This window comes from Pararge aegeria, chromosome 3, assembly GCF_905163445.1.
Source record: "Pararge aegeria chromosome 3, ilParAegt1.1, whole genome shotgun sequence".
In the NCBI taxonomy this organism is placed as follows: domain Eukaryota; kingdom Metazoa; phylum Arthropoda; class Insecta; order Lepidoptera; family Nymphalidae; genus Pararge; species Pararge aegeria.
In genome coordinates this window covers 11910309-11924437 of record NC_053182.1, presented here as the reverse complement: position 1 = coordinate 11924437, position 14129 = coordinate 11910309, and the positions used below count along the sequence as shown (strand labels likewise).

At 37.3% G+C, this 14129-nt stretch overlaps 1 protein-coding gene and 1 non-coding gene across 5 annotated transcripts in view; both read right to left on the bottom strand.

Annotated features, from left to right (window-relative positions):
* Positions 1-4653: 4653 nt before the first annotated feature.
* Positions 4654-14129, bottom strand: part of LOC120636344 (chromodomain-helicase-DNA-binding protein 7) — a 29289-nt gene continuing 19813 nt past the window's right edge. The window contains exons 9-16 of one of the 4 annotated variants that reach the window (XM_039907780.1): positions 12659-12960; positions 12484-12573; positions 11703-11900; positions 10867-11140; positions 10455-10786; positions 10204-10350; positions 8913-9777; positions 4654-8244 (exon numbers count right to left, since the gene is read on the bottom strand). In XM_039907780.1, the coding sequence (XP_039763714.1) occupies positions 5920-8244; positions 8913-9777; positions 10204-10350; positions 10455-10786; positions 10867-11140; positions 11703-11900; positions 12484-12573; positions 12659-12960 (4533 nt within the window). In that variant the 3' untranslated portion in view covers positions 4654-5919. The remainder of the gene's footprint in view (positions 8245-8912; positions 9778-10203; positions 10351-10454; positions 10787-10866; positions 11141-11702; positions 11901-12483; positions 12574-12658; positions 12961-14129) is intronic. The other 3 variants (XM_039907790.1, XM_039907799.1, XM_039907806.1) reach the window with 3 other exon arrangements.
* Positions 13032-13114, bottom strand: LOC120637495. The gene has a single exon (XR_005659434.1). It is a non-coding gene; the product is annotated as a small nucleolar RNA U6-53/MBII-28 (small nucleolar RNA).

The following is a 14129-nucleotide window of genomic DNA, read 5'->3' as shown; positions in this document are numbered from 1 at the left end:
AATAAGTTACATTTTATGTTTCATTTTTATTTATTTTTTTCATATTTTTATTATTCTCCTTTTTTTTTATTTTTGTATGAACATAAATAGGCCCCGCGGATAGAACTGTAAGCATCGATATTGTTTAGACTTACTCAAATTCCAAATTCCATCGATTTAGCCTGTATCTTTCATCCAGGTGATTTTTCTCACTAATATTCATTGTAACTTTCAATGTGCAATCATTATAACATTTCCGTGCCTTTGTTCCAAAAATTAATGATAATTGACATGAAGACAAAAATTTGAAATGAGCATTGAAAGTTTAAGTTAAAGTCATTGCAAGTCTCATATGTGAATTTGAAATCTGTCTAGGTTCAAGTGCGCCGAATTTTCTGTTAACTAAAATTTTCTCCGTGACATCAATTTTTTATAGAAAATTAATTGTGCATGTTTTTTATGAATTCTATTGGAATAAGTAACTAAATTTCTTTTCCACATCTCATGTGCTTGGAAAATGCATTCATTTTAATCTGTTACATTTCCGCGATCCCGCAATAGAAGAATTCGTCGGTTATGTAGTCTGCAAAAGTAAAATGAATGTAAAATTCTTAGTCCGTTGATTGGATAGCTACATGTAAAGTTAAGTTTTTGAAACCTCTCAATGACTTTTTCTCCGCTGCCAAAAAGACTATTGTTGTAAGGAAATACACGAATATCTCTACATACACGAAGATCTCCACCAAATTTGGAGTCTGTAGAAGTTACAGGTTAGAAATAAAAATTTTAGATTTTAACACCCACCCCCGCAATTCCTGTCGGAAGTAGACTTTATTGAAATCCATTTTGAGATGTTCTTTATGTGAATAATAAAAGATTCCTACCATATTTAGAATTTTTAGAAGCTATATTTCGAAATTGAAATTTTTTATTGTTAACACCCACCCCCGCGAACCTTATTGGAGGTGATTCATTGTAAAATCCGCTCGAAGATCATTTTTATATTACATATAGAATACTCTCACTAAATTTGGAGTCTATAGGAGCTATCGCTTGGAAATTGAAAATTTTTATTGTTAACGCCCCCGCAATCTTCTTTGGGGTGGGATATCGTAAAATTTGTTCATAAATCATTTTTACATCACTTATAGAAAATTCCTACAAAATTTGGAGCTTGTAGGAGCTTTAGCTGAAAAATTAAAAATATTAATTGTTACCCACCCTCGCAACCCCCTGTGGGGTGAGCTATCGTAAAATTCGTTCATAGCCTATTTCTACACCTCTTACAGAAGATTCCTACCAAATTTGAAGTCTATAGGAGCTATAGTTTAAAAACGGGAATTGTTCATTGTTAACGCCCCCGCAATCCCCTTTGGGGAATGAATTTCTTAAAATCTTCTTATGGTTCCCGAGATTTCGTGGTGAGTGACTATATAGATGGGAATTCTTCGATTATCATCGAAATTTTTAACTTTTTATCGGGCTTTTTTAAAATTTTCTTACATACAAAACTTTCTCCTGACAATTCTGAAGATAAAAAAAAGCCCAATTGGTCCAGCCGTTCTCCACTACCGTGAGTAGATTCTTAGCTGAATGTAAAAAACCATAATCCTAATTAAATTTAATACACTCTGTTGAAATCCATGAAAACAAAAGAATCAAGAGAAAATGCTTATCTTTTCTTTTATTAGTGGGATAAATGTTCATAAAAGTAAAACAGCAATAAAAAAATGAAGGAATGTTGGAATTCAAAAAATAGATAGCCATAAACCATCTAGGAAAAATTTCGCATCGAATGGTGGTAGTTTCATGTCGATACGATCAGTGGTTTAGGCGTGATTGAGCCTCAAACGAAGACCATTTTCATTATATATATATAGATAGATAGATTTAAATATTTCACTAGGGAACACCGCAATAACTAGGACAGTTGTTGCACATATGTTTATGCACTATAGTTTCTTCCAACCATATGGTTGGTTCATAATATAGTTTGTGCTACTCGAAAGGGCAATATGTTAGTTTACTAACATTAACTGCAATAAGTAGTGTAGTTATTGCAGTTATGATTAGGAAGGCTATAATCCAAGAATTCATAAGTAATGATAGTGATAAATACATTTTTGGGTTTTTAGTGTGTATATAAACTTATGTAATATACTTAGGTAATAAACTATATAAAATTAAGCATTATTTTATCTGTCGTTAAGAAAAAAGTCAATATAGCGAAAATCTCGAAAGTAGTTAAAACCTAGTTATTGCACTCCTTCGATAAACGGCAGTAAGGCCTTATCCCCTTCTCATTGTTAGAGGAGACCCGTGCCCTGTACAGGGCTCGTAATGGGTTGCTATGTTGATGATGATACAGCTACCAATTTCTTCATAATTATTCAAATTGTAATTCTTAAGAATTTACGACAGGTATAAAAATGCTTATAGCAAGAAAAATGCCGCGAGCTTCCATACGCTCACTGTTACTATATAACCCGAGCGACGATGCGCGCGTTTACCTTTTCAACGTTTTTAACGGATTTTCACTTTAATGTAGCAGGTCAAATTCTGTGCATTGAAGATATTTGGGTTTGGTTGAGTCTGTGAGACTCCCAGCACATTTGCATTATTAAATAATGCAACTAGAAGATAATGAATGTTTTTTAAATGCTCTATTAATATAATTAAAACATTGTATCATTTGATATTTTCTTTTTATTTATTTACATGAATACCTAAAAAAATAAACATGATTAAATACTGTCTTCTATGTAAATAAAGTACCTACCTGGTATAATTCAAATAAAAAAGCGGGTCTTTGAGAGACCGTCCGTGTAACACTTTTAATGTAGTGGTGAATGGTAAATCATGCCAGAAGAAAACACCGTTGGATCTGTGTTATGCGCGTGTTCCGCCCAGTTAAAAAGTCAGGAGGAAAGCTTAATTATTACGTCTATCACATATACTTGTACAATTAAATAAATCCGGCTTTTAACCCATTTACGCCCGCTGTCCCCATTTGGGGCCGTTTATCTAAGTACCCACATGTTATAATTTTTTCAAACTATCTTGGATTTTGGATACTTAATTGTAGTGTCAAAGAGTGTGGCTTCGTAATCATAAATATAGTTTTGTGAATAACTGAATAAAGTTGTTATAATTGACGGTTTTATCTTCATCATTGAGCTACTGAGTGTCAGACTCAAGGTAAGTCATAATTTTTTATATTTATAGTGATATTATTTAGTTTTTTTCCAGAATTATTCACTTGCCTATAGTTGTCACTAAAAAATAATGCTATTGTATTAGGTATTTTGTAAGATTTGACTATAAGGGAAGATACTTTAGTGTGGTGTCCCCAAATGGGTCCAATGGGCTTATTGCTTATATTTTTTTATTTATTTTTTACAGTTTTAGTTTCACCGTTAACAATGAAGAAGCGATCATTTGATTTTGCAAATGACTATCGGGGCCTTGAGGAAGCAATAGAAGATATTTTTCATGAAGAGTTCGTTCTGAACACGAAGTTATATGCTGCACAACACTACAACCATGCCTTTCAGATAACCGTTGATGACCCCAACATTTTTATTGGCATTCTACTACTGACTGGATATCACTAACTTCCACAATAGCGATTGTACTGGTAGAGAATGTAGATGAAGACTGTTATGTTTCCATTGTTTGAAAAGCAATATCAAAAGAAATTCCTGCATTTCTGCGACAGTGAAGCTTCTGCGGGGTCTACCGATAAGATGTTCAAAGTTCTTGCTGATGTGCTGATCAAGAAATTCTTTCAGTGGGGTGTAGTCCATGAGCATCTATCGATAGACGAGTCAATGTTAAAGTATTTTGGACGTCACCCAGCCAAGCAGTTCATACGAGCAAGCCAGTTTGATTTGGATATAAGACTGAATGATTGCAAGCGCAGATGGTTATTGCTATGCTTTCTATTTATTGCGTGGTAAATCAGTAGGAGAGACCAGTAGGAGCCTTTGGGATCAAAAGTCGAGAAAGTGAATGAAAAAGTAACTCCAAGTCGAATTTGAGTACCGATTCGTTACAGCAAATCGAATTTTATTTTTGCGATGGCCTGACAACAGTATTGTTACAAACTACGACTTAGTTTACCCTCTGGGCAAGGCAAAAAGGTGGAAGTAGGGCTCGGCATACCCTATCCGTGGAAGACAAAATGAACGAGCTCCAGTTTCGTCGAAATATGGCCCTCTATTATTTGAGGGGTGTAGGCACCAAAAGACCCGATAGAAGGCGTAAGTCTTCAGTGGTGCCAGGCATGAATCTGGATGGACACTTCCCTCAGAAGCAACCAAGCCAGCTTCGTTGCGTAGTATGCCACACGAAAGCACATTGGCACTGTAAAAAATGCATCAAGAAATTGTGCATCGAAAAAGGTGGCTTCGAAAAATATAATGCATAAGCCCATTGGCCCCACTTGAGGACGGTGTTTTTTTTAATATATAGAAGATATTTTTTTTAGGTTTTTTGGTGTAAAATGTCTAACTAGCCTCTAATAGTTCGTTTAGTAAAGTTTTTTTCAAAATATTACTGCTGGTTTGTATTTGGGTCCAAATGGGTTAATTTAATTCAGTAAGAGATTAAAGTTTCTATAATAATTTACAAGTCTAGGTGATAAAATGATAAATAAAATTAAAAAAATTGTAATAATTTTCAAAATTTATTTTTACGAATTATGTCATCTTACTATTATCTACATACAATCATCATCAATACAGCTATGCAAATTAATAAGAATACATGTAATAAATAATTTTATCACATTCAGCGATTGACTTATGAAAAAATATACATATAAAAATTGAATTAATCAAATTTAGGTACAAATTAACTTTTCTATTTATCTACTTTTATTCATAAGAATTATCTAAAAATTCTTAACATTAATCTAACTTAACAGAATCCTTTAAGAATTTAAATTCTTATTATAACTCGCGCTAACATGCGTACATTCTCGAGATCTCAAAAAGCATACACTTAGTATTTGATAGGAAAGAAATCCATATTTTATTACATTATTTACGTATAGATGTAAACATTTTTAAGCATTGTAATAATGTGGTGCAATGTAAAATTGAAATGAATATAGAACTGCCTGCATCTACCACAAAATTAATATCTGCATTCGGTTGGGAAATGCTATAGATGGGTACAAAAAATATCTTAAAACCGTTCGCATAAATAATAAACAGTGCATAGTGACGTGCGAAATTCAATACTAAGAACAGCTCCATAATAGGATATTATTTCAATCAATTAAGAGAATTACGATAATTATCTCATAGCTCAAGCCACAAAAGCATCAATCAATAAAAAAAATTAACGATTTTACCAGTCTTGTAATATTAAATACATGATAATTTTTAATGTAGATCATACAACTACAATTATTGTTTAAATAAAATCGGTGTCGATTTCAAAAGGGCATGAAGGTTATTTTAACGCTAGAGTAGTCTACAACTACAGTAGTCTAATATTTTTTTTGCTTAAAAGCGGATTGACACCGACTTCGAAACTTTGTATCAATAAACGTTTATAAAAATAATAATCATTATTTAAAAAGAGATACCTAAAAAGAAAATGTTGAACCTACTTGATCGAAATCGAACGAGTTTACTAGAGCTATATAGTCTCTTCTAATTTTATATTTGCCACATTGTAGCTATTTAATAAGTTTTTACAGAACTGTTTTAACTGATTTTTTACAGAAAGTTTCGGCCGATAAAATTTTCTCGTTTGGTTTAAAGTGGGGCTAGTCGTACGTTATACATGATTTTTATACATAATACATCAGGTAAAAGTAATCGAAACATAATTGATCTCTTAAAATTATCCGATATTCTAAATATAAAATATTGTATTTATGTATACACATAACTTTTTAAATAAATATTAACCAAATCAGGACTTTAGTTAGTGATTTATTGACTCCGTTGATTGTCGGCCAGCGCTCGATCTAAGTTCACGTCTTGGCCCTAGTGTAGATTCTTCAGATGACTTTCGCCCTTTCTTTCGCATACCTTTACGACCACCCTCAGTGGAAGATATGTCGCCAGCATTCATGTCATCCATGTTGTCCTCCCTGCTGTCATTGTCTATATTGATGGAACAATCGTTTCTTTTTAAACTTTCAGAATCGTTATTAGTGTCTTTTTCACGAGGACTAGAAATTCTCTGATGAACTTTATCATCCCTATCAGAATTTGAAACAATTAAAGATGTAGCTGATTCGGCTGTGCGATTTATTTCGAAATCACTAGCTTTCATGCCAGTTTTTATAACCGTAGACGGAGCTATTAAATCCTCTAGATCCATTTCACTTGTATTTGTCGTGTCTGATCGTTTATCAATGTTTCTAATTAATTCAGATGAATTATCCTTTAGTTTCTTCGGAATCGATTGTATAGCCAAATTCTCAGGTTCATTGCTTATATCATCCAAAGTTCTTTTATGAGCCATAGAAATGCTTGAACTCTCATCGGTAGACATGCGTGATAAATATTCAGGTGGCTTTCCCAGTTTTTCATAATCTTTTTCTAGATCTTTCGATTTTTTGGCTTCAGTAGAACTAACGAGACTAGCACTCAATGCACCTGAAGCCATTTGCTCCAATAGCATTTTACTAATATCTATATCCTTTTTATCCCCTTTCAATAGCTTTTCTTGGACAGCTGCAAATTCAGGAGGCATCTGGGACCGCAAAGGATCAAAAGGAAGTTTCTTTTTGTCTGCCCTAGATAAATCCGTTGCTGCTGCTTCTTGATTTTCACCATCACGAGATCTCTTTTCAGCTTTCAATGCAGCATCATAATTTAAAGTTTGTTTGGACAAAGATTCCAATAAATAAGGATCTGGTGGCAATAGGATTTGTGAAAGGTGACTTGGCTGAGCACGATCAGAGCCTTTTAGCTGTCGAGATGCTGAAGAAGTAGTAGTAACTGTTGACGACCTAGCAGCTGTTGTTTTGGAGTTACCGCGCGAACTATGACTTGAATTATGTAATGTAGTTGAACTTGAACTTGCTGCCAAATTTCCACTTAACAGTCCTAAAGCATCATACGCAGAGGACATTCCGGAATGAACACCAAATGGAGATAGACCACTCAGTCCTAGTTGGGGATACAGCATATTTGGATTTGGAAATACAAATGGAAATTGTGAATTTGCTGATTTTGAAGAGGATGCGCTTGATGTTTCAGATGGTTTTCTCGCTTTAGTTTTATTGTCTGAAGTACTGGTAGAACTTAGAGTATTCATGTCAAGAGAAGGAAATCCAGGCAGTCCTAAACCTGCTAAGTTTGCAAATATATTTCCGCCTGACATATTTCCGAGCAAATTTGGCATACTATTGAAAGAATTTAATAATGGGTTATTTTTAGGGTCAAAACTACTCAAACTTGAAAGTAATTTCGGGTCGAACCCAGTTAGATTAGATAATGTTGCAGCTAACGATTTCGGGTCAAATGCACTCAAACTTGATAAGCTTGCAAGAAGTGCAGGATTTAAGCCAGACATATTTTGATTTAAGTGTGTATTCGAAGATAAAACATTAGTGGATGTGGAATCGAGGGTAGGTGGTCTGCCCTTTTTACGTTCAGGTACAGAGCTTGTTGGCTGCATTGGAGAATGTCTTGGATTGCGCACATCTTGAGGCAACTTTACATGTTCTTTTATACCTTCTGTCCATTTTGAGTCAATATCATACATCGGATTCTCTGCAATCCACTGTGCTAAATGTTTCAACTGTGGTGCTTTATGACCCATTAATCGCTTTCCTGTTACACGGTGAACCACAGGCACATGTTCGTCGGGCGCGAGGCGCGGTGGTAAGCCGCGTCGGCGCGTATCTACGTTGGCTTGCTCGGCTAGCCATTTATTTACTTTAGCTTCATGCGAGTACGGTTTAGGTGTAGCAGAAGATGAAGTTTTTTGTGGTTTGTTGTTTTGTTCAAGAGATTGTTGTAAGAAGGATGATAATTCTTTGGATGAGGCATGTGGCGAAGGAACATTCGTAACCGTCACAGAAAAAGGTTTTTGAGTTGGAGTCACAGCGGTGCTATTAGGAGGTGCCGCCGGAGTAACCGTAACTTCTGGCAATACTGAGGAACTTTTATTTTTTGGAGGATCGTACGAAACCGAAGAAGTTGGACTTTGTCCTTTAGCAGCAGAGAGTCCAAGGACAATTTCATCTAGCTTTTTCCTTTTCTTTTCCTTGGTGGTTATTTGTTCCGGCGCAGGCTGTAAATATATTAAGAATATTAAGAAATTGCTATGCAATGCAATTCAAATGAAAATAATGAAAATGGTTAGGGTCTTATAATATAGTAAAAGCAATCCTAAGGTTGTAAGGTTCATAATAGTTTATTTTCGTTACTTCTATAGTATGATGTCCTACGATATATTGCTGCTGGGCCGAGGAGATGATAATCCCTACTTAATATTATAAATGTCAATGTAAGTTTGTTTGTTACGCTTTCACGCAAAAACTACTTAACCGATCCTCATGAAACTTTGTACACATATTTTTGGAAGTGTTAGAAGTAATATAGGATACTTTTTATTCAGACATTAAGCTTGGTTCCTTTAGGAGAGGGCATGAAAGTGTTTGACGATTTTACACCTTAACTCCGACAAATTATAACCGATTTAAATAATTAGTTTTGTACTATAGAGGTTATTATATGTGTTTAATTTTGCCCAAACTTTGTGTAGATCTGATGAATGTGGTTGGAGATAGAGGACAGAACTCCTCAGCGGACAGTAGCAAACCCCTGATTTAAGGCTTAGCAATACTTAATACTTTAAATTTTTTTAGAACTACAATTAAATTGAACGCCACATCAATAAACAAAATCAAACGCAGACGAAGTCGCGGGCAACAGCTAGTTCTATATAAATAAACATACCACATTTTTCCTTTTCATCATTCTAGTGATTGAATCATCAAGACGACTCCGAGCGGGAGCTGCCTGCGCTTCAGCTTGCGGAGTGCGGCGACCCATGGAAAAGTCTTGCGCTTCGCTGAGATCGAGTGGCGCCGATAGATCAACTGGCGCAGTTACCACCGGCGAAGGCGGAGCAGGAGCAGGCGCGGGCGGAGCGGCGGGCGCGGGCGACGGCGCCACTCTTTGATGCGCAGGAGGCGGCGCAGGTGTTGAGCGCCGCGAGCCAGAGTCGCTAGATGCGTCGTCACGCTCAACCATTGATCTATGCGTCTCCCGAGACGAAGAATGTGCAGCCTGAGGCGACGAGAGCAATGCGTGTAATTTAGCGCGTTCAGTTTCAACGTCGATTGCGATGTGTCGTTTTTGACTCTGTTTACGATCGTCCATTGATTCCATTGGTGCACTCGTGCCATCACTGGTCTTCGTCGGGCCCGTCGCCGTGGAGGCGGAAGGCCATTCGCAGTTCTGAACTGCATGAGCTATGTGATGGAGCCTCGTTTCTAGAGCTCTTTCTGAAAACCAATGCTCTGGCGTCAGAGTTTCATCTATTCTACCCAGTTTCGCCAATGTCTCTAGTTCGGAGAGAGCGTCCGTGTCCTCTTCGGGGTCCCGGTCTTGGACGTTTGACGTACGCTTGCTACGTCGCAGTGACATTCTCGGCTCTGCGGCTGTGTCTGAGACACCCTTGTCTTCCTCGTCAGAACCAGCTTTCTGCGAATCACTCTGTATTCCACTCTTAAATTTAGCATTCCATTTTCTAGCACAATCGGCAAAAGGAAGTTTCGGATCGCAGAATAATTTATTATATGTATCTCCCAATCCATGTCTGTAAAAAAATGTCAGCTTTAGTCGGCCGAGACGATAGGCGAAGCTACTAGTGATAAAACGGGGTAATATTTTTTTAAATTTATAACCCTTTAATTCAGAAAAGCATTTGACATCCAGATCAGTCCATGAATTTATTGCATTTTATATTGCATTTATATGAAACCTTTAATTCTAGTATGCTTTCTTCGTTAAATCTAATTATTCCTTTACAATTAAGGGAAGATTAGCCCTACGATACATAGACATAGTGGGTCAACTTTGTACTAAGGTAGGTAGGTACTCATTGAGAGTACCGGCGCACCCATTCATTGCCCGAGTTTACTAACTTTATAATCAAAACTATTTCTACAGAAATTTACGCCAAGAATTTTCGCATCGCGCGCTCTCATGGACTACAACTGATTTAATTCACCCTGGCACTCACTTGCACACGCCCAGCACTAGCAGCTTGTCGTGCCGCGCGGGCTGCCACCAGGGCGGCGCGTCAAGCGAGCGCTCGCACAGCGCCAGACGCGCCTCCAGTGCGGCGTGCGGCGCCACCTCTTCGCGCAGCACGCGGAGTAGGTCGATTCTGTCGAGATAGGCACATTTAGTAGAAGTAGAGCTTATGAAACAGAGCTCGTCCGCGGTACACATACGTTTACATGCTAAAACTCTGACTTTAATATAACTAACCTCTCTAGTGTAGCGATCGCTCGTTCTTCGCCGATTGGTTCTGCTTTCAAGTCCGCCCTTGTCGGTAGTTCAGCCTCTCCGACTGAGAGGCCGCATTGTCGTTTACACATAGCCATGAACGCCTTCAGATAATCAGTTAAAGCGTCATCGCTTTTAGAGTCAAGCCGAGCCAGTGATCTAAACCGACTCCAACGTAAGCTCTTAGTGGCAGGATCAAACTCTACTCCGTAAGAAGCGACAGTTCGACGGAAGGCTTCTTCGTCAGCGCGTGTCCAACGCCATTGTGAAATTTCATCTCTGGCGAGTTGGTCCATTCTCTCTCGACGTTCCATCTACATATTATAAAACGGCTTATTAAAACAACTATATAATAAACCAATAAAAATATCGAGCAATATAACGAATTAGTGACCTTTGCTCTCTGCTGTAGCTTGAGCTCCTCGCGCTTGTAGTTGCGCTGGTAAGCCGTGATGAGGCGACGCAGGCGCGTGTTGAGATCCTGCATGGAGGGCCACAGGTGCGTGGGCGCGTCGTCGTCGGCGCGCGACGCGGACGAGGCGGCAGGCGATGCGGCGCGTGACGCGACGGGCGAAGCGGCGGGCGAAGCTGCTCCCGCTCCACTCGACACGTCGTCCGTGCACTCTTCGTCACCAGCCACGCTGCCACGAATCTTCCTCTCCTCGCTCCTATTAAGAAGAAAAAAGTCGGCTTACTGACGATAGTTGAACGTGACAACGTCGTAAGAAAATACTGATGTAATTAATGGTTGCATTTTTCAAAAGAAAATTTTAATTTTGTTTGTTTGATAGATATTATCGTTGCTATAAACAATTGACACCACATTCACTTTTCACTGCACTTCATCCTTGTCGAAAACATGTAAATGTATTATTGTATAGAAGCTGTCCACGCGGACGCATCGCTCACTCAAGTAGGAGAGAGACAGATGTCGAACGCGGAGGCCGACTCTTTGTCGCTCGTTCCGCGCTCTCGCTTGCACTTGAGGCCTTGAATGGAACGCCTCAGAGCGAGGTAACGCCACATACGTCATTATAGGCTTCAGCATTTTGAGGAATAGAAGCCTATTACTTTTCACGGTATAATTAGAAGTAGTTTAGTTATTAATTACAAATAATCTCAATTTTATTGTGAGGCTTGCACTTTTGGATTTTCCAACTATTTTTTTGATCTATGGTAATAATTATGACAATAATTATTCGATTCATGCATGAGACCTATAAAACTCACTTTATATCTGTACACTCAGCGTCGTCCGGCGGGCCAAGCTTGTCAACAAAGCACAGCTGAGGGTCGGAGCGCATGGCTAAGTAGTTTTCGTAGCCGTGCTTGTAGGTACCGACCAATAGCGAAACATCACACTCCGCGTCCCACCAGAGACGCGGCGGTGCGCTATCCACCCCGCGTGGCACTCTCATGCCCATGGTGCTGTATGAATATGAAGCGATATTACTTACCTTGTAAATATTTAATTAAAATGCAATGATAACGTTAATTTTAATGAGAAACTTAATTAAGAACGGTTGAAGTTTTGGTACTTATGCAACACGCCCGACGTAATTTTTTTCAAGTTTTATAAAAGTGTTCTAAGCAACCTTTTCAGTATAGATTTGACATTCGTTTCGTGAGGAGACAGACGTGTCACCAATGTATTACCGACCTAAAGCCTTTTTTCATTTCACTACGTAATAAAAATGTACATGACAAACATATATATGGTAGACACAATAATACAGATGATATTTCAGTTGATCACAGATTGTCGCAAAAGTAGACCACGGTAGTAGTTGTAGAAACGCGGTTATTCAATGGCTCCCAAGAATTGCGGATTTACAATGGTGATGTGATGTGTTAAGAGACGCCTCTTGCTTCAGTTTGTAACCAACATCATTTATTAATGAGCATTGACCCTGTGTCATGCTTGTTGAAAATATTATGATTTAACCACGCAACTGAGCTTGCGGTGTATCTACAGGATTTTCACACTAAACCAATATAAAAATACAATTACCTAGCATGGCAGCCACTGTCAATTTGGGTTGCATAGTCACCGATAACTTCGTGTTTTATATAATACATCATACGAACTCGCAATAAAACTCTGAAAGAAAAACATTAAAATTATTGACACCAATGTTAACATTAACAACCACAGTTTTGCTGAGAACAAAAATGTATCATCATACACTGACTTGTTGGCATGTCTGAATAGGTGTTTCTTATAGCTGCTCTCCAAGTATGCTTCACAGTCATATTTATCAATGGAACTCCAGTGATTAGTATCCTCCCATTTCTGGGTATCCGTCACCCTGGGCACATCTTTTAGTCTATTCTTTTTCTTAGCATTTCTGCCTCGAGGTACGGGGTTGTGTAGCCCACTATGATTCCTTGAGATGGTCACCTCACCATTTTCACAGGGCTCAATCAGATCCCAAATAAAATTTCTGATTTTTTCGTCACCTTTGTAATGTCGTAAGCAATACAATACCTGCAACATGAAGGAATACTATGAGTAACATACAATCTTTGCAATGTTTTAAAATAAAGAGTATAAATTAATAATATCAGATATTTTTGTTTGAAATTAACTCAGTGAAAGTCTGTAACTTTCTCGGTATTAGCATGGCTATTCATCACACAATAATCAAATTAATTTTTTAAGGTGTTTTATACTATGTGGCGGTGGTGGCATTAAGAAACGTAAATTATGTTTAATTTTTGTAATAACTCATTGGAATGGACATCATTTAAGTTACCACTTACTTACTGCATTAAAATCGGTTCAGTATAATTTGTACTAATATTTTGTGTTTGTTTGTTTGTACCGAAAATGCTCTTAAAGCTTTTATAACTATTATATATACTGGAGCGATTATAGCTATTTTTCGCCAAAAGCAAGCTATCCCGTAGTAATACAGGCTATTTCTAAATAAATAAATAAACATATAACCCATCATAGCAGCTTTTGTGTTCCAAAAAAATAAGAAAGACGGTAGAAACCAAAGTGGGTTACATTTATAATGCAATATTAATTCTTATGTAAATAAATAGTTTAATCATCAAGGGTATTTATATAGCAGTAAAATACTGTATAATTCATTCCAGTCGGACATTGAATTGAAAGAGTTATCGCGAGTTAAAAAAGCTTAAAAATATCTGCTGAAATACACATAAATTGAATGCCCCACATCTTTCAACAAAATGGCTCGGAATTCTTTAAATATAAAAACAAACGCGGACGAGTCACGGGCAAAAGTTAATCATCAATATTCGTCGTAGGCGTCGAATTGACAATTAAGGCCTTCTTTAGAGGTCATATAAAAGAGAGAGATAAAAAAATTACTAGCTTGCCCTACATTTAACCCTATTTAAATCCGCTATTGCTTGAAACCTTTACATATTAGGCGAAAATGCTATGAGATAGTTTCCTGTATATTACCTATTATTTAGGTCAAATTACCAAAACTGTGATTACAAACCTTCAATGCGCTAGGAGCGCGCCCTCTGCGATATTTATTTTATCACGCGATTAAATAAAATATGTCGGATTAAGTTAATTATACTATTCTACCGTTGAAGAACGAAAATCTACAAAGGTTAGGTACTAGTAATGCCCAATAATGTTTTATTTGTGTCACCTAAAAATAATTATACCAC